We start from the raw sequence: 20,785 nt of genomic DNA on the forward strand, positions 1-20,785 counted from the left end.
CAGCATAACACAACCTCACTGTTGCAAAAGAAGCAGCTGAACCAAGCATGAATGGCCTGATGTGAAAGCTGGAGGCAGGTGTTCGACCAATTATGATACTGCTAACTGTTATAACCCAAGGAAAGCTTACATATGTGTTTGTGTATGCATTGGTTTGTATGGTCTCTCTCTTTTTCTACATTTCTACATTGTCTACTGCTCCCTGCTGTTTAATGATAATAATAATAATAATAACAATGAGACACTCAGTTTTAGTTAAATACTAGTTTAAAGAGATATGTTTTTAAGTGCTTCTTAAAAGTGAGCACTGAGCTTGACTGTCTAATAAAAAGTGGAACTGAATTCCACAATTTAGACACATAATAACTGAAAGAGGCCTTTCCATGTTTTCTGTATTTTACAGAGGGTGTCTGTAGAAGGCCACTATCTGCAGATCTTAGATTACGTGCCGAAACATAACCAGACAGACACTCTGTGATGTAAGCAGGTGCTAGGTCATTTTGAGCTTTAAAGACTAGTAGCAGAACCTTGAAATCTATCCTGAATGATACAGGCAGCCAGTGCAGTTCCTTCAAAACGGGAGTGATCTGATCTCTCTTCTTGTATTCAAAACAGGTTAGTGATGAAAGAATTAAATGATGCACATTGCAGGCTGTACAACGCAACATGCCAGGTCACCCCTAATTAATTTACTCAACATTTTAAGACATGTTAAGATTCAAAGTGATTAACTGACAGTAAAGCAAAACAACTGTTACAAGTGTTTCCCAAAACTGACTACAAAGTCTATTTCCATTTCCACAAAGCAGTGCTGACATCAATCAAGTGACCATTTCTCAATGTAATAATTCTGAGTACTGGCACCGCTGTTCTCACTGCACGTTTCTTTTAAGGAGTTCTGTCAAAGTTGTTTCTTTGCTTGATGGAGGAAGCAGTGTTAAGAGACAACTGTGACTGGCTGAGAGGCATGTCAGTCATTTGCAAAGTGTCAATTGTATTTTGATCTTTACTTTTCTATGGCTTAGAAAAATGTTCTGCTATTATATTGTACTTTTGAATGCAACAAGCTGGAGGGTCTGATTGCGTCTTTGCCTTTTGCCATCCACCAACCAGACCAAACAAGGGGTCCTAGCTTGATGAAATTTGTTAGAAATCAAGTCATGCAATTTTTGTAGGCAAACTATCCCATATGTAGGGGTGAGTGCCTTGTTTTGTTTTCATTTTTCCTATATTTGTTTGCTTTTTTTTTTAAGTGTGGGTGTTAGCTTGCCCCCAAAGCTTTTCGCTGACCATACCACATTTTAAGATAATTCAGATTGATGATGGTTTTAAATATGGCCTCTTTAATTTCATGCCTAGACCCTTGAGATCACACAAGAAACATTCCGGTTTATGTATCTGTTTATTAAGCAGCTGTACTGGTATGACATCTAAGTATTGTAATTACAATTTATTGCTATTAGAATTAACAGTGGATAGTTCCATAGGTGGCCTGTCCAGGGTATATACTGCCTTCTGCCCAATGACAGCTGGGATAGGCTCCAGCAAACCCCCACGACCCAGAAGGATAAGCGGTTTAGAATAAGATGTAGTTCCATGTGTTACATGAATTAAATGTTGCGTGATTAATGTGGAGAATAAAAATACTAAGATGAAAGATGAACTCAATAAAAACAAATATGCAGTAACACCTAAAACTATCAGATAGCTGAACTGACAGCGATGCGGCGGTCTAGTCCAAACTGAGGGAACTGACCTGGCCTTCCCCCCTTTAGGAGAGGTCAGAAAGAAACACAGATTGCCTGGCGACAATTTACTGCGTCTGCCACAGCATGCAGGAGAGGAGTAGAGGCGCCAGGGAGAAAAGTCAGACAGGCAGTGACAGAGGAGAGAAACGTCAGACAGGAAGTGACAGAGGACAGTGACATTAGTTAGGAAGTTAGACAGACAGACAGAATATAAGGGGAGAATTTAGGGGAGATTTCAACATAGAGGGATTTAGAGTAAAAGTATTTTAAGAGAAAGTAAAACTTTAATATATAAAAAAACAAAAAAACTAATGAAATTCCAAATGGCTTCTCAAAAAGTCTCACTCTGTGGAAGAATTTAAGCTCATGTAACTATAGAGTCAACATATTTGTAATTAAAACTACCCTGCGGGTACATACTACAAACCCAGTTAAGGCGATGCAGGACCACACAAGCTTACCTGGACGTCCTCTTGTCTGACTGGACACTCTCACTGTCCGCCAGGTTAAGTGAAGCAAGTGATATGCTGGAGACAGAGAATCCGCGAGGTCGAGACCCTGGAGAAAAAATAAGTTTGTGTGCACAAAACAAGGACCCAAATCAGTTGTTTTACTATAATATATAAACTATCATTTTTCTAAAAATGAATCAACAAAATATCGAAAAAAAAAACAATGTACTGTAAAAAGATAAATTCATATGCAAATGTCTGATACTCTTGGCTGAACAGATGTTTTGTTTGTTTTCTTAGATTTTCATGAGAAAATCTTTGCTGAACTTATAAGAGTTTCCACAACCTATTCGATTTGAGCTTGAATGCCAGCATGAAAGCTGCACGCTAGAGCTATTATAATACCTATGCTTGAATTAGGCCTGTCAGCATCATGAAATTTTAGCAAATTGCCATATAAATAATTGTGATTAACAGTTAAATATGGCTGAAGCTCAAATAAACAAACATTACTCACTGCTGCCCTCTACAGGTGTTAAAGCTTTAGAACTTGTTTTCTTAACATTCCTGATTAATTTCAATAAATATATTTTCTGCTTTTATGTTTTTTGCCTCAGTTGAATTGATAAAAACTCAATTCACTCAAAACTCAATTCACATTCTGTTTGTTGCAATGTAAGCAAACGTTTGTGAAAGCCAACAACTGTGGGAAATAATAACAGTCAGCTTAAATAACTGCTGATCACTTCAATGAAATAAATTTCCTCTAATCTGCAGTAAGGCTGAGCTTTCAGATTTTTCTTGGTTTTCAGAGTTTTCTGGGTTTCTGAGTAGCTGTTGTACCCGTGTTTGTCCGTGCAGGGGGTTTGGGAGACTCCATGATGTCTCTGTGCATAGACTTGGGCCGGGGCTTCTTTTGCTTGACGCTTGGGGTGCGGGGCCTGATGACACTGTCCATGTCCTCCATCAGTTTCAGCTGCTTCCTCCTCAAATATTCATTTTTGATAAACTCTCGTCTCGCCTTCTCCTCCTCTTTCTTCTGACGTTCCTCCTCTGCTTTCAATCTGAAACAGATTCCCCGAACAGAGATTTACCCAAAGTGTGTTAAAGCAGAGAAGCGCTCACTGAATTTTGATTCTTTACTGAACCGACAGAATCACTCCACGACACTGAACATCTAATTTCAATATATAACTAGTCAGTCTTATTAGCGTTATTGAGCCAATATCTAGGCTGCTGATTGCCTAAATTACATTCTATATGCATCTTAATAATGTCAGGTCTTCTTGATTAGTCTGTGATCCATTGCAACCAGTATATACACCCAGTTCCAGCACCTCACACTTATTTCTAATGAAAGTATCAGAATTGGTACTAAACATTTTTGAAAGATATCCAGCCCTAGAGCTCACCACCCCAGCACTTACAACAACTGGGCTGATCATAGTTTCAGGAGTAAGTTATGAGGCTAGATTTGTGGGTGACTAGTTTCAACAAACCTTGCCACTTCCTTCTTCTGTTCCATCTCTTGTTCCTGCTGTTGTTTTTTCATCTGCATCTCTTTCTCTCTCCTCAGCCTCTTCTCCAGCAGAGCTGCCCTCTTCTGCGCAATGTCTTCCTCACCTTTCTGGTCATCCTGAACACAAATGAATGGGCACAAAATTGACTGATCTATTAATAAATGAGCCTGAATCAAAACACACAGAGATGCAAAGACATTCTAAAAGGAGAGTCTAAACACACACAGAAGTAAAATGCAGATCATGCCCAGGGTGTAGAGACATAAGGTACTGTGCAAAGGTCAGAGACCACCCTTCATTTATTTAATTTCCAGACGAAAAGAAATTTTGTTTTACATTTGTGAGGAGATTAGATATAAGATAGTTAATCCAAATGCATAAGAAAGGGGAAAGTCAAAACAAAATAAGTGAAAAAAATTGTAAAACTTCTACCAAAAAAATTCTAAACATATAGACAACAACTGAAAGATGTGAGAGACCCCCTAAACTGTCATTAACAGCACTTAAAGCGTTCATCTTTGGTAGATAAAGAGAGAAAATCAAGCTCCACTCTTGCTTGAGATCAGAGAAAAACACACAGGCGTAGATTGACTTGTCTCTCCACTTTGAGAAGACACAGAAAAATGAATAACTTGTATTTGAGTCAAATGACAATAATACACAAACTTCAACACACAGACACAAACACAATCGCTCAGATGAGCCACACTTCAGCACACAGAAGTATAAAAACATCAGTAGGTAACAGTTCACTCGATTTAAGACGAAACACTTTTACCGCTAAAAATATGATGCAATGGAAATATATTGCGAATAATAATATTTAGAATAAAACAAACAACTGAAGAATGTTGAACAAAGTAAAGACACACAATTCATTGTTTTTGATGCACTTACAGCCGTGCAGCCTCACAGATCTGACATGGTGATGTCAACTCTTCAGTGAACATCACAAGCTGCTGTCTGTGAGACCAGAGGCTACTGGGCCAGCGTCCAGAGATTTAGACTGGGCAACCGACAGCGTCTATAAGAGGGATGGGGAACTCTGGGTTCTTGGTGAGCCCGATTCCTGCAACTTTGATGTTTTTTCTTGCTCAAGCACACCTGATTCAACTCGGCAGTTAATTATCAAGTTTAGTTGTTGTGACAGCAGACCAACCAGCAAACTACACGGAGTTCCACACCCCTGTTCTATATGACAACAGCCTGGTGCCCCATGTTCTGCATACTTTTGTGTTTTTCCTACTCTACACACCTGATCCACACCAATCTGTTGCCTGCGAACTGGTTTGACCAGGACCAGGATTCAGAACTCTAATGTCTAATCATTTCAATTGTTTAAAATAATTTTAAAAAGCTGGGGATTCATTTGGGAAGTTTTTTTAAGGACAACTATTTGTTAGTGTTTTTGCATGTAAACATGATCATTTTACTTATTTTTATGAAATATTTAAGCACTAGACGTCAGGTAATGCTGTCATATCTGTTCACATCCGACAGTTTGGTGCGGCTGTGCTTGCGTTCCTTAGTCCCTAGCAAACAAAGCTTGTATGAGTCATAAGACAGCAGGCTTGCTATACCAGCACATGAAAAAAACAGGGATTTCTGCTTCTCTATCAAAGACAGTTTGATTTCTGTTGTCATTCTTTTATACACACCTGTTGGACAGTACTCTGGTATTGTTGTTATAGGTGATTACGTTCAGGCTTTTCTGTTGCTTGTTTACTAGATTTTAATACAAAACGAGGCATTAAGGATTTCTTTTTACATTCTTTTCTTTAAATATTCTACAGTGAATCTGTTCAGTCAAGCATGTCAGTCAGTCAATCAGCCTCTTCTTCAACGTCAAACATCCTTAACCCTTTAAATGCCCAGGACCTCCTGGCATGTCCAAGTTTCCACTTGTCACATTTACAATTTACAGTTTTACAGCCCGAATGTACTACACTGCTTCTTCTGGTGTTCTTTAGTAAAGCCAGTGGGTCTATATAGAACTAGCAACACACAAAGAACCATTTCAAGAGTTCTGATTATCTAAAACATACAAGTTGATGTAAATGAAAAGTTTTATTCAGTAACATTTTAACAACCTAAAAATAATCAGCATAAGGTTTCATCCATTTTTGTGCACAGATTTATTTACTTTTAAACAGTTTTATATTAATAAAGTAGACGCATTAAACATTTAGACATCAATTAATCTGTAGTAATTTGCATATTTCAATGCAGTGCATACTGGATGTTGGGACAATGACAAGTATTTTTAGGTTTTTACCACTGTCGATCAGCACTGTGATACTGTTATTGTTATCAATAGTCAAAATTCTGGTATTGTGACAACTCTAATATACTGTAAGGGCTTCAAAACAGCTGCTACTACTGCTTAGCAGTGCTACTTACAATGTACATTTGTATAGAGGATAGTATGTCATTCAATTAGGTAGAGAGAATTGGGTAATTTTTTTTTATCCAGCTCGACAAGTACTTTAAAAAAAAGCACTAAATCGTTTAGCCAAGGCTTTGATGTATCAGACTTTCAGACTGTCCTTGAAAGTCCCAAATGTTCAGCAATAATTTTGGTTCACCATTTGTATCCCTAAACAGCAATACAACTGACTGTCAGACCTGTGTTACTTTGCGTAGAGAGACAAAACAAGAATTCAGTCTTACCCTGTAGAAGAATCCACAACACATCTTCTGATCCGGGTCTTGTGAGTCTGTCCCACTCTCTATTATTTTCTCGCCATCAAGAGGCTTCAGCACAGAGAGGGGCAACTCGATCAGATCCTTCTTACTCTGGACCTGAGCCTCCACTGGGCCTGCCTCCGTTGTCCCTGCCAAACTCTCTGTTACTGGCTGAGACTGAACCTGTGACGCTGCCACTGCCTTAATGAATCCGGCTTCCTCAGCTGACCCTGCCTCGGCCATCTCTTTATCTTTCCTCTCCTCCTTCACCACCTCCTCTCTCTCTTTCGCTTGACTGGACAGAGCGTTTGCTGCTGTCTTCTCTGCATCCGTGTTTGTGACAGGTTGCTTGTCTTTAGCCTGTGGCACTGCTTTCCTCTCTTTATTTGCACGGTCTTCCTTTGTAGGTCCCTCATCATGTCCCAGGTATGCAAATGAGCTGGTTTGTGTTTGGCTTGGTGAGAATCGCCGCAGCCTGGGAAGACTGTCTACTGACTGTGGTGTGTTCAGCATCCGGCTAAAGGGAGTGACCTTTAGCTCGTTGGGCCGCGGGGTACGGGGTGTCCGAGCATGGAAAGAAGCCGACTTACGTTTTATAGGGGCAGGTGAGCGTTGGGTGGTTCGAGGCGACCCTGTGGAGGAAAGGTTTGGGGACAGGGACCCCACGGATCCACGGCCCACAGCACTACTGCTACGCAGTGGGTGTTTCCTTGGCGATGGCTGCATTTGTGTTTGGGGCTGCGTATGTGGAGGGGAGATCACCCAGCTTTGCTGTTCGCGAAGATGCATGATGCGCTCCTGCTGCTGTGCCAGCCGCTGCATCTCCGTCTGCAAGAAACTCAGAGACGTGTTCAGACGCTCAATGGATCGTGTGTATTCTGATAAATCCGCCACTTCTGCAGCTCCTCCCTCCTCTGGTGTTGATCTCAGAGGTGCCCCGTCTGGCTTGCACCTCTCTAATCTCGAACCGCTTTCATCATATTTCAAAATTCTTGCCTCTGTGCTTTTCTTTTCACCTTCATCAGGACTACCACCACTACTGGTGTCACCTCCTAGTGGCGAAGCAGCTCCTTTGCGGCGGACAACATTGAGGAAAGCTGTGCGGCCCATCCGTTGCCGGTGACGTGTGAAGGCAGCTTCCACTTTCTTTTTCTGGGCTTCTATGGCTCGCCGCTTCTCCTCCAGCTTCATCTTCAGTTGTACCATCTCTGACACCAACAAACTGGATGGGTCGCGGGGCGAGGTGACCCGACCGGGACTACGGGCATCAGGTGTAATGGATCTTGCCATGGCTGCATTGGGGGTAATGCCTATGTCACTTTCTGGAGTGTTCCCGCCACTCCGGCCATCTGCATGGTTCAGCTTGCGGAACTTCTGCTCAGCAAAGCTGGTCATGCGCACTGCAGAGGCAGAGCCAATAGAAGAGGCGGAGCTTGTGGCCAGCGAGCGAGCTCCCAGCAGGCTTGGCACAGGGCTAAAACCACCACCAGTGTCAGGTAATGGGCACGAACGTGCCTCGTAGTCTTGGTCCATGTCGGAGTAGTCCTTCAAGGACGAGTCTTCATCTTGCCCATCCTGAATGTCCTCTGTGCGCACGTGAATTCCTGTGTCTATTTCTGTGGACGTGGAGTTTAGCTCTGCATCATCGGCACGGGCCTTAGAAAGACTGTCCTCAGGTTCTTGTGTGCTGGAGTTAGGATCAGTGGCACCATTGTCACAGGAGTCAGGGCTATGAAGGAAGAAGGCATTTTCCCCACCAGGGGGTTGTAGGCTGCTGTGTGGACGCTCAGAGTCATGTATGATCTTTAGAGCTTCCTCCATAGTGGGGGTCAGTGGCTGGGGACCAGAGTCTTCCGGAAGTACGCCATTAGAATATCTACAAAGTTAGAGAAACACTTTAAACCACATGATATGAACAAGACATTTTGTTGATTACATACATCACCATAATTACCTACAAAGCACACAATGACCAAAAAAACTAAATTACTATACAAAATATAAGCAAGGGTTAATCGAACTCTGGTAACTGTTCCACATGCTAATATTCGAATGCTGAGTCACTATTCAGGTATTCTGTATTTGCTGTGATTATGTCTCTTTATTACCAGTCAAACACAAACATGTTCTGTCAAATGGAGGAAATTTTAAATGCAGTGGGTCAATTTCTTTGATGCTTTGATGTCAGCCAAGTCTTTTTTTAACCTTACTTGCAATTAATCAAAGAAGTGTTATTACCTCTAAATACACTCAAATACCAATATCAGTCGGGATGCACCTGACTAAAACAGCCAAAACAGGCTGAGTAGGTTTAAAATGATCAAGTGCAATTTAGCTATAAAAATATCTTGATGACATTATGACTCACTATTCAGTTATTCTTTATTTGATTAGCTCACATTTTGCTCAGTCAGAGGATGTTTTCTTGGGCTGCCAAATGTTACAGTAAATACCTAGATTCAGTCCTCACACGAGGCCTAATGGAACAGTTGCGTGATGCTGCTTCATCTCCTTCCTCATGCAACGGGTGAGTGCTCCCATTAACGGGCTGGAAGGAGAGATTCCTGCGCATGCCCCGTGCCGCTTGGTGAACTTTGAACCCCAGGCCATCTGAGCTTGAAGACCGACTTAATCCACGACCTGATGGGCAAGCCACATCATCATCAAATGGAATTTCAAATGAGATACCATGGGCTGAAGACCTGTGGTAGAGAAAGAGAGGTAGGTGGATCAGTCAGTGAATAAATTAACTAATCTAATATTCATCTTAAAACTGTACTGATAATAAGTCTACTGTGTTTGTTAAAGAGTAGATTCTCTTGTTGCTTTTTTAATTGCTGTAGCCATTATGTTTATCTGGTACAATATGCAATACATGTACCTGTAATCTAAGCAAGTCCTCTACATATATATCAACATATGAATAGGCTATACAAGCAACAGGACATGCAATATGCTGAGATCCATAAACTTCCTTATGATTTAGCTCTTATGTGGTGTTCATAGTCTTGGAACTGAACAGGTTTATGATGGCACTCGATTGTAGCAGTTGGAGCCACAATGGAAATAAGTCCTAAATCTACAAAGCAAATTATATTTTAAACTAATAGCATAGCCAATCAATCTACAATAACAGCCATGTTAGAGCAGTTATTTACAGAGCATGCAGATATTAATAATTCCACATCATTTTTTACTAAAACTCTTACTCATTTACAGATGTTAAAGTATTGGAGTATGATCCAAAACAAAACATCGAACTGGATGCTGCTTTAATTAACAACATGAACATGCATAAACATGAACATCAGCATCGTTACTGTTAGGATGTGTACATTAATGTGAGAGTGATAACAAGGAGGTCTGCAGCACTGACCGTTTTTCTTTGGGCCACGTCCCCACACAACCATCCACGTATGACAGAGAGTTGGACCTCTTTATCACTGCTACAAGACAAGCAAAATATAATGCTTAGCCTTATACACTTCAGTCCCATATAGCTCTATGCTCTGCACAACTTAGTGTTTTCTCTGCCTTAATGTAACTGCTTTGTCTTATTACATTACTAATAAGCCCTGTTATTAAATAAATCATGTGCCGAAAACACTACTTTTAACTGTAATGGCAATTTTACCTGAGTTGGTGGTGTCTGGCTGAGACCTACAGGAAAAGAACAGAGGAAAACAAATACAATCACATACACAAAGAGAATACAGAATGGTTCAGACAATAATTGTACAAAATATAGAACATAAATTCACAAAATATACATCTGCCCGAGAGTTTGCAGACACCTGAAGTGCTCACCAAACACTTTCTCTAAAATAAGGATGTAAGGATTTGATTGCATTCAACCACTGATTGCATTAGTGAGGGCAGGTATTGATGCTGGATGATTAGTTCTGGATCATAAATGCTACACTAGCTCGTTCTAAAGGTTTTGATGGTGCTTCATCATTCCAGAGAACAGCATAGGCCAGTGCTGGGGGCTTTATACCCCTCCAGCTGACACATGAACAAATACATAGGGCTTTCTGCATACAGGATCATATAGGGTCAGATTCCAAGATAGGATTAACTTTAGTCCAACACTACACTGTTTAATTTTAATGGAGAATCTCTATTCAGAAAGCTGTGTACTCCAGGACTAGACTTAATCTCTGTCTGTGAAACCAATCTATTGTGTGACTGCTTGAGTTATTGTTCTGACTAATCTATGAACACAAAAAAGACAAACCTTTGCTGGTCAGGGCTGGTTGGCCTGTGGATCAGGTTGTGTTTGGTTATTGGAGCCATTTTTGTTGACTGTACTGGGTCAGATACTGAAAACACAAGCATGGACACAAGCTTATTATCAAAGACAGATTCTGGAAGATCACTATAGAGAATACTAGCCAGCCCAGCCATGAGTTCTGTTCTGATTCAGCCATGAGTCCTGAACCAGACAATGAAGGGCTGTAGAATGCTTACTACCTGGGTCAGGAATGAGAGGATCTGGGATAAAACAGACAAACATGAACTAGGTTAGGGATCGCTGGATAAGAGAGTTCCAAACTTACCTTTGGTTTCAAGTGTTCGAGGCTGAACAAAAGAGGGTTTGACCACTTCACACCACCAGAACAGCTCTGCCATAAACACAAGGTAGTTACTCTAAAACAAAAACACAGACACATAAAGTCATGAAAGGATAACAACTGCAGACAAGAGAAAACTACCATTCTTTTAACACAGTGGTGTCCAACACAATGGAGAGCTGCCACTCAGCACAGTCAAATTCCAACTGCCCCTCAGCTTTCCAGACAACTTGAAACTCAGACCATCTAAACTCCTATGAGAAAAAGTGAATTGAAAAGCAACTCAATGCTCCAACTTGGACATACCTGCAATTTTAATCTGTTAAAATGTTAAAATGAGTCAAATCCCTTTTGCGGAATGATGTTATGACATATTTAATATACAGGACTATGGGACAACTCAGACCTTATGTATGCAGATATGTATGCAGTTCTCAGCATGAGAAAAAAAAGCATGAGGCACGTTTACCCGAAAATGACACAAAACCTGAAACTCTCGGTATAATATCAAATCTATCAATATCACTTCCATGTACTCTCCTGCCACTTTAACTCTTCCATCTTACCACTCTTAAGACCAACAAATTACAACAAAAGCTGCTTCCAAAGCTCTCACTGACATTATGTTCTTCTCTTCAAAGAACACTCTTACAAGCAACCACATAAATCTCACAATGTCACGATTGGCCCCTCCCAGTCCTGTCCATGTGTTTGTGTTTTGGTTTAGCCCATGTGCGTTTTGGTCCAGCCCCCTCGTTTTATGACTCCACCCCTGATTGTCTCCACCTGTGTTTGCACCTGTCCCTTGTTACCCTTATGTATTTAAGCCCTGTGTTTTCCCCGGTCTGGTTACTGGTCTTTGTTTGATTCTCTGTCTGTGTTTGATGTATGTTGGTGTCTGAATTGTTAAATGCTGTGTTGGATGTTGTTTGTTCTGCTGGATTCTGGTTTGTCTGTCATGTCTGCCCCCCGATCTATCTGTGTTGACCCTGGACTGTCTTAACCCTGATTTTGGATTTGCCCTTAATAAATCTAGCTCTGCATATGCGTCCGCCTCCTCGCTCCACGTTACGTACGACTGGCCCCTCCCAGTCCTGTCCATGTGCTCGTGTTGTGTTTACTTCTCGGTCGTCCATGTGCTTCTTTGTTTTGGATTTCACAGTCCTGCCCCCTTGTTTCGTGACTCCGCCCCTGATTGTTTCCACCTGTTTCCCACCTGTTCCTTGTCATCCCTGTGTTATATAAGCCCCTATAAGTTTAAGTTTAAATAAGTTTGCCCTAGTCTGTGTTGGTCTTTGTATGCTTGTTTGATGTGCTGTATGTTTGAATGTGCTGATTGTTTGTATGTGTGATGTATGGTTTTTGATTTTCCGGCCCCTGTTTTGTGTAACCTGTGCGTTTTCGTCGTGTCTGTCCTTCCTGCTCTCCGTGTTGGCTATTTGAACCTGGACCGTTATGACCTTGACCCTGGATTTGCCCTCAATAAAACTTGCTTTTCTCAGCACATACGTCCGCCTCATCGCTCCACGTCACAAACACACTTTAAATGCCTTTCATTTCTTACTCATCTGCATCTAAAATGGCCAAAGAAGATATTTCTGAGGAGATTACATATAAAATGATACAGATGTGCATCATAAAAAGCAAAGTCAAAATGAAGGGAGGAACAAAATTTACACTAGAAATGATGCGTACTGTTCTAGTCATTGTAATTGTGATTACTTGGATTTTAAGAAGCAGAAAATGCAACTAACTTCTAAGACTGAATTTGTGAGGTATAGAAAATCATCCCTCCAGATTCTTAAAAAAACTGAATGTGAGTCTCCTGAAAAGCATGGAAGAAAGGCAAACAGTGGACACACTAAATACAGAAAATGTATATATATATATATATATATATATATATATATATATAATATTTAGTTATTGAGGCCTCTTGGTAATTTTCTGCTAAAATGTTTTCTGTTTTTTCACCAGACACTGAAAACTGAATAACTTGTACCGAAATACAATAGAAAGGGTAGTGGCTGACTTTTTCACAATGCAGTGTTACACTCTGTGTGGACTAATTGTTCCTACACTTGCAAAACAAACATAAGCTTCTTAAGTTCAGCCACTGTATTTGTTTATACACAGCACTGTGCCATTTATCGCAGTGAGCAGATTTTACCTTTAAAACTACCAAATATTAGAATAAATGCAACAAAGTAACAATTTCTTTTTTAGAAAGCTGATATCTTGTGAACCAGATTGAAGAACAACACTTGGTTCCTCCTGGATTCCCCCAGCCATCAGATGGATTGGATATATTCCATCCGCATCACACTTGATTTAACATAATGAAGCATTAATTAGAGAAACCACAGGTAATACTGGGATGCCACAAGGAAATGTTTGGAAGTGGTTAAACAAACACACTGACAAATGTACAATCACAGCTTCCTGAATTAATATTATCTGTATTACAATTCTAATATTAGTATTTTTCTGAGCAAATAAATGTTTACAGTCCAGATAAATAGCTTTCTGAACGTAATTTTGCCAGATTCCTAAAATGTTTGCACTGCACTGTATATCAACTTTTTGAGCTCTGCACATGATTTTGTTTGGAAAACTGAAATATCAAGTAAAGATTTTCCACACACTACTTTGAAACTTAGTTTGGAACATTACATTTGCCTTAATGAGAAATTCCAGTGCTCCCGAAGATGTTGATTAACTAAATATGATTAGATGTTGGGGCGGCACGGTGGCGCAGTGGGTAGTGCTGTCTCCTCACAGCAAGAAGGGCCTGGGTTGGAGTCCCCGGCCGGGCGACCGGGGTCCTTTCTGTGTGGAGTTTGCATGTTCTCCCTGTGTCTGTGTGGGTTTCCACCCACAGTCCAAACATGCAGTCAGGCCAATTGGACATGCTAAATTGCCCCTAGGTGTTAAAATAACAGTGAATAATAGATAAAAATAAAACTTGAGGTTTAAATGATAAGAAATTAGGATCAAAAGAAGATAAGAGATTAGTAAGCTAATAATACAAATTAAAAAGTAATGATACAAAACTATTAAAAATAAATTACGAAATAAAGAACTAAGGAGAATTAAAACAAAAAATAAAAGTTACGAATAAATAAGATTAAGTAAAACAGGTACAGGCTGCCTGAAGGTGGTTTGATATTAAAAGTTTAAAATGACTGAGTGACACCAGTGAGCCGAGTTTTAGTGTTTCCTGTAGTGAATTCCAGCTGGTGCTGTGACTAAAAGCAGATTTTCCCATTTCAGTAAAAACTCTTGGTACCTGGAAGCTGATCCAATTACTAGAGCGAGTCTGATAATTACTGTTATTTGCATTCATCAATGAATTGATGTATTCTGGCAAATGACCGGAGAGTGTCTTATAAATAAAAATCAACCAGTGTGTTTCCCTTCATTCCGTTAAAGAGGGCCACCCAACTTTCGCATACTGCTCACAGTGATGAGTTCTGTACGGATCTCCAGTGATGAACCTCAGTGCAGAGTGATACACTGGGTCCAGTAGTTTGAGAGAGCTGGAGGGAGCATATTTATAGATAACATCGCCATCGTCCAGCACTGACAGTAAAGTTGCTTCAAATAGTCTTTTTCAGGTGTGCATGGGGAAACAGGACTTATGTCTATAAAAATAACCCAGCTTCTGTCGGCATTTACTGACTAGTTTATTTATGTGTGGTTTAAAACTGAGTTTATCATCCAGCCATATGCCAAGGTATTTATATTCCGTGACTCTCTCAATAGGGGATCCTGCCAGGTTAAATGAGCTCTGTAATTTTCTTGTTGCAGCATGAATAGAATCAGCTGAGCAATATAAAATCGTGTCATCTGCATAAAGGTGAATTTTGCAGTCTGAGTTTGAAGCAGAGGTAGCAATATCATTTATGTAGATATTAAATAAAACTGGACCCAAAATTGAACCTTGTGGTTAATATTATTATTAATTAATTATTTATTGCCATGCATTGATTTCTGTCAGTGAGGTAGTTTTGGGTCCAGTCCAGCGCAGTTGCATCAAAGCCAATCTTTTCTAAATTCAGTAAAAGAAGAGTGTGATCAACTGTGTTGAATGCCTTTGTTAAGTCAATAAAAACAGCTGCACAATGCTTCTTCTTGTCTATGTCTGAATAAATATTGTTTAAAACCAGTGTCGTAGCAGAGATAGTGCTGTGACCTTCTCTGAAACCAGACTGAGATTTAGATAAAACAGAATTTTCATGAAGAAATGATTTCAATTGCTGGTTCACTAGAGATTCTAACATTTTTGCTAAACATGACAGTTTTGAGGCCTATAATTATTCAGATCTGTTGTCTCACCACCTTTATGCAGAGGAATTACCAGTATCTCCAGGAACAGTCAGGTGCAGTCCTCTTCCACCTGAAAGCCAAATCTCAGAGGGCCAAACTCACATCTGTTCATAACCACCAAACATGTATATTATATTCAAAGCCTAGGAAACGGTGTCCAGTTGTCTCAAAATCAATTTGTTCTTGACCAAAAGATGCTTACAGTTTGGAAAAATTTATATACCTAGTTCACCAAACGTAATGGAGGAAATATCATGGGCCATTTTAAACTATCTCAAGCAAGAAAAGTATATATCAGTTGTAATTTCACCTCACGACCACTAGGTGTCTGTGTTCTTCCAAAACTTGAAAAAAAATCTCTTGCATAATGACCCACTGCTGTGAAATGTGGTACAAGCCTCCACCGTCTCAGGAAGGCACACTTTATCTACTTCCCTCACACACACATACAACATGAAATTATCAAAAAGAGCATTTAGAAAATTCACTGAAAACTCTATGAACTAAAAACACCACATGACTCTTCACTATTCACTCTCTCCCTTAGAGCTCCAGACTCTTTTCTCAGGCACAATGGCCAGCTGGTTAAGATTCAGTAGACGCACTTTTGCTGGCCTACAGTACAGTATTCAGTGCCAACAGAGGCAACACTCACCAGCTCTCTATTAATACCCCCCCCTCCCCGCTATCTCTCTCACCCTTCCCTCTCTCTCTCTTTATCTTTCCCTCTCACACACACAAGACACAAGATAGACATTTACCCTCTCCAAGCTCAGAAAAAATGAAAATTATGCACCCAGTGCAAAAGCTACAAGCTTCTCTAAAGCCTGACCTGGTCTGAAAATAAAAACACATGTTTGTAAATCTCTGACCTCATAATGATACAATTCAATCACAAGTCTTTAAGAAACTTAAGAAACTTAAGAAAATGATCTTAACAATCACCTCAAACAGTTCAAACAAAATATGACTATGATGGCTACAGTCACATTGCTGCACAGCTTACTAATGAGACTAGATCTGGGAGGAGTGTGGCGTTTGACAAGCTGACGGCTGAAGTAGGTTGTTTTTCGGTTGATTGGTGTTGGTTGTTTTCAAACTTTGGTTTCCAAACAACGGAACTGCTTTGGATGCCATAAGTAACTCCACTATGCATTGTCAGATTCCTACGATGCACATTGTATTGTGATGCAAAACTGTGACAATGTGATTGTTACTTCTGTAAACTTTATGTTTGAAAACATCCCAAAAAATATATATATATATTATCGAATGTCCTTGTAATAGGGTTCAACCGTTATATCGTCTGGCCAATAATATTAGTTGATATTGATGATTTGCAGTTTCATTGCAAAAACTGTTGTCAATAACTTTTTTGGTTGCATTATTACTGGAATTTGAACTCATGGCCACCTGATGACAGGGTGAAACCTTAGATGGACTAAAGTTTTCAGGTGTTTTTAAAGACATGATGGCAATACAGGCTGAACTGGTGAATCTAAACATAAAATGTCATCAGGCTCAAATGACAAAAACGTCATCTTTAGCATGAGAATGAGTAAGAAAAGTAAGAGGTAAGTAACACTGTAAAGAATTCTGGGTAACTTGTCCATATTTATATGATTTAAGGCTGTGAGTTTCTGCTGTTCATTTGATTTTAAGAAACATGACTTTTGAGAATAGCCATGTTTCATGGTTCACAGATGACAACTGAATCATCGGTCAGTGTAGAGTACTGTTTAACTGAAACTATTGGAGTATATAAAATTATATTACATAAAATGACATTGAGCAATATCATCAGTTGTAGGAAGTTTTGCTCTTAAAATGACTATTAGCATTACAGGTGAATGAACCCTGCAGCCCACATTTCTATTTATATGATACTGGGATCATGACTCATATTCACACAATATTTTGAACAAATTTCAAATGAAGCAAGATAATTCTGTGTCATTGATGTTGCACAGCTAACTAAAGAGATTAGAGCAGTGAGGTAGGAGGACTGCTGGGTGTTTGCCTTATTTGAACTCCAAAGTTAACAACCAGCTTGCATTAGATGGAATAAAAAATAGAACATCTGTTGGGTCATAATATATTCGACTGTTCACTACTTTCAGAGACGGGCATCATGAGGCATCCATGTATTTTTATACCTTTATATCTTTACATTTACACTCCTGGACAAATTAAGTGAATATTTTTTTATGGTTAGCTACAATTTAGCATTTTAATACCTTACATTTTTTTTTAAACTGGCACACTTAAAATGTGCTAGAACAGGGCTGCTCAAATTTAGCTCATGAGGACATTTGATTTAGCCCACCAGAAAGTTAACCCAAACACCCCCGCACTCAACATATTTTATACTATATTTAATGTATTTTATCTACATTAACTTCTTCTTCTTCTTCTTCTTCTTATTATTATTATTATTAACTTTTTATAATTTTTTTACTAATGTTAATTTTCCTATTTTTGAATTATTGTAAGTCCCCGGCCGGGTGACCAGTCCTTTCTGTGTGGAGTTTGCATGTTCTCCCCATGTCTGTGTGGGTTTCCTCCCACAGTCCAAAGACATGCGGTCAGGTTGTTTGGACATGCTAATTTGCCCCTAGGTGTGAGTGAATGAGTCTGCCTGCCTGCCCTGTGATGGACTGGTGACCTGTCCAGAGTGTCTCCTGCCTTTCACCCAATGACAGCTGGGATAGGCTCCAGCACCCCCTGTGACCCAGAAGGAGAAGTGGCTTAGAAGGTGTGTGTGAATTATTGTAGCAACAATATATATATATATTATGTTTTATATATTATATAGCAATAACATAAAAATCTGAAAATCTTTTTATTTGCACATTATTTTGTTTTTCAGCTTTAAGCTCATCACAAACAAGAAAAAATTGGGCATCCCTGTGCTACAAGAAAATGGTGGCACCCAGTAAACAGACACACACACACAAACACATATAAAACAGATAACACTGATCTCCCTGATCTCTCGCTATCTCTCTGCCCATCTTTTTTCTGTTCTTTCATCTTCCTCCCTCTCCGTCTGAAAGCTTCCAGTCTGTAGCTTCTTTCAGATCAGCTGATTACAAAACCAGACCAAAGCAGTCAGCACATCCTGACACCATTAGAATGCATGTACCCTCTCACACACACACACACACACACACACACACACACACACACACACACACAGCCTCTGCCCCGACAACCACTTTGAGTTATTCATTCTTGCGCTGTTTCACACTGCAGAACACTTTTGTTTACTCTCTTTGTCTAGAAGACTACAACCACTGTTCACATTCACACTCAAGTAAAAGGAATAACAGTCAAGTTAAAAACCCTAAACTATAGCTAGAAAAACACCAACTTGAATAAAAGTGAAAAGAGCATCTAAAAACTACTTAAGTACTAGCATCAGCAGAGGAACTGAAGGTTGTTAAGCTCTGTTCTTCTATTTTAGGGATACTTTTGCTAAATGCTAAAGTGCAAACTATGTGAGCAACAGCAGAAGGTTTAGCTACTGAACCAACAGAGCAGAATGAAATCAAACACCAAAAGAATTACTATTAGTAACTCAATGACAGTGGCTAAAGTGGAACATAGAAAAAATCCATTCTTGTCCTCATAAATATATTTATCATTTAAAAATGCTCAGACAAGTACAAATCCAACTGAACCTTAGTAAATGTAATAAATTACCACTCACACTGCTGACATGTAGTACTGGCTAAATCAAGGCCTTAATCTTCAATACTGCTAAGCTGCAACAGTAGACATGTTTTCAGGTTGAGCTTTTTCAGTTTTTTGGTCTTCGTATGTGTAAAAATGTCTTGATTTCAGTCCTCAACTATAATTTTTTTGAGGAAAAATTTCAGGAAAAAAGCCCTGCCCACCCCATCCCACCCACTTAACACACACAGGATGCACCCAGATATCTAATTTTGATCACTGATAGTGGTTTGGTTTTGATGAAAGTCAGCAAATGGGAGTCAGAGGGGCAGAAAAGACTGAGGAACATTTTAATGATAGCTTTTTATATTTTCTATATTTTCAATACTGGACTGCAACTGTTCACACTTGCACAATCTTAATTACTACTAGACAATCAATGAATACTTTGGACCTGCAATGTAATAGATCTGTGAGGACGTGTTGTCTTTTTGCAGTTGGTAATAAATAAAAAAAGCCTGTGTCTAAGCAATTTTTCTGTAGCGGCCAAAAATAAATGCTATGAGTAAACGCTATCGCACCCTGTAATAAACAAAAATGTTCTGTTCCCAACATGCTCTGCTGTATGTACATTAATTTAATATATAATACATCAAGATTCAAAATACAAATGTTGCTACAAGCAAGCTAACTTTGCTTTCTATACTAATATAACTGATGTTACAGACTTGCAACTTCTGCAAAATACTCCACACAAACCAAGAAGATCTAAATTTGCTTTGGCAGTAGTTGCCAATAGTGTTGATGTGTAATTGTAGATTTACTTTCATGCAACTTTAGATTCTATGAACAGAAGTGTTAGCACGCATGTAGCATTACTCAAATTTAACTGCTAAACAGTTTTTTTTTAAATGTCATTTTTTATTTGGCAAAACCAGCTTAGACCTGCAGCTCCTTATATGGGCAGTACGACTGCAGGGGAATATACTTCATTCTGCCTATGGAAAAACTTTTGCTACCGCAAGTTTAAGAAGAACGAGTCAAGATGGATATGTCACATCTTCATGTGCAGTCACACACACACCTCTCCAGTTGCAAACCTCTCTCTCTCTCGCTCTCTCTCTCGCTCTCTCTCATACACACACACACACACACACACACACACACACACACACACACAGACACACACACATACTCCAACTCTGCTCATGATTCAGTTCTTCCAAACAGTCAGGTTTAAACAATGCGCTACTCATCTCTCCCTCCCACATCACACTCTGTACCAGAAGACACACATTCTGCTGAGTCCATTTCAAAGGGCACTTTCTGTACTTCCACATACACAGGTTCAATTAGTTCAGAGCTCATGGAATATCAGAAAACACTGAAAAATCTGCCATTAGAATAAAAGAAAATTAAGCAACAAGACACTGTACAATAAACCTTTTGTTTTATTGGTACCAATCATGAAACCAAATCTGGATACCAAATCGGATCCAATATTTTTTAAAAACTACATTCAATATTCTTTAAAAACCACTTAAAAAGATTTAAGAAGGACAATGTTAATTGAGCTCTTATCTTAGAAGAGAATTCCACTAATTTTCTTTAAATATCTGCATAATTTTATGGTTAAGACACACCTTATGTACACAGTGCATTCAAACTAACTTTATTATTCAATTAACTGCAAGAGTTCATAAACAGATATATGGTATGTAACCGCAGGAAATAAAAAAACAACCAAAAAATCTACTTTGTCACAGGGTTGGTTCTGGAGGCTTACTCTTTAGCTGACAGCA

The 20,785-nt window shown here is 39.4% G+C and overlaps 1 protein-coding gene across 2 annotated transcripts in view; it reads right to left on the minus strand.

Moving 5' to 3' along the window:
- The window catches only part of camsap2b (calmodulin regulated spectrin-associated protein family, member 2b), a 112,683-nt gene that overhangs the window by 7,031 nt on the left and 84,867 nt on the right, over nt 1–20,785 (minus strand). Inside the window, exons 7-16 of one of the 2 annotated variants that reach the window (XM_017699165.2) lie at nt 10,965–11,055; nt 10,643–10,727; nt 10,040–10,065; nt 9,782–9,851; nt 8,859–9,107; nt 6,391–8,281; nt 3,700–3,836; nt 3,044–3,264; nt 2,210–2,306; nt 1,757–1,822 (exon numbers count right to left, since the gene is read on the minus strand). In XM_017699165.2, coding sequence (XP_017554654.1) covers nt 1,757–1,822; nt 2,210–2,306; nt 3,044–3,264; nt 3,700–3,836; nt 6,391–8,281; nt 8,859–9,107; nt 9,782–9,851; nt 10,040–10,065; nt 10,643–10,727; nt 10,965–11,055 — 2,933 coding nt within the window. The remainder of the gene's footprint in view (nt 1–1,756; nt 1,823–2,209; nt 2,307–3,043; nt 3,265–3,699; nt 3,837–6,390; nt 8,282–8,858; nt 9,108–9,781; nt 9,852–10,039; nt 10,066–10,642; nt 10,728–10,964; nt 11,056–20,785) is intronic. The other variant, XM_017699166.2, reaches the window with a different exon arrangement.

This window comes from Pygocentrus nattereri, chromosome 19 (genome assembly GCF_015220715.1).
Source record: "Pygocentrus nattereri isolate fPygNat1 chromosome 19, fPygNat1.pri, whole genome shotgun sequence".
Lineage (NCBI taxonomy): Eukaryota > Metazoa > Chordata > Actinopteri > Characiformes > Serrasalmidae > Pygocentrus > Pygocentrus nattereri.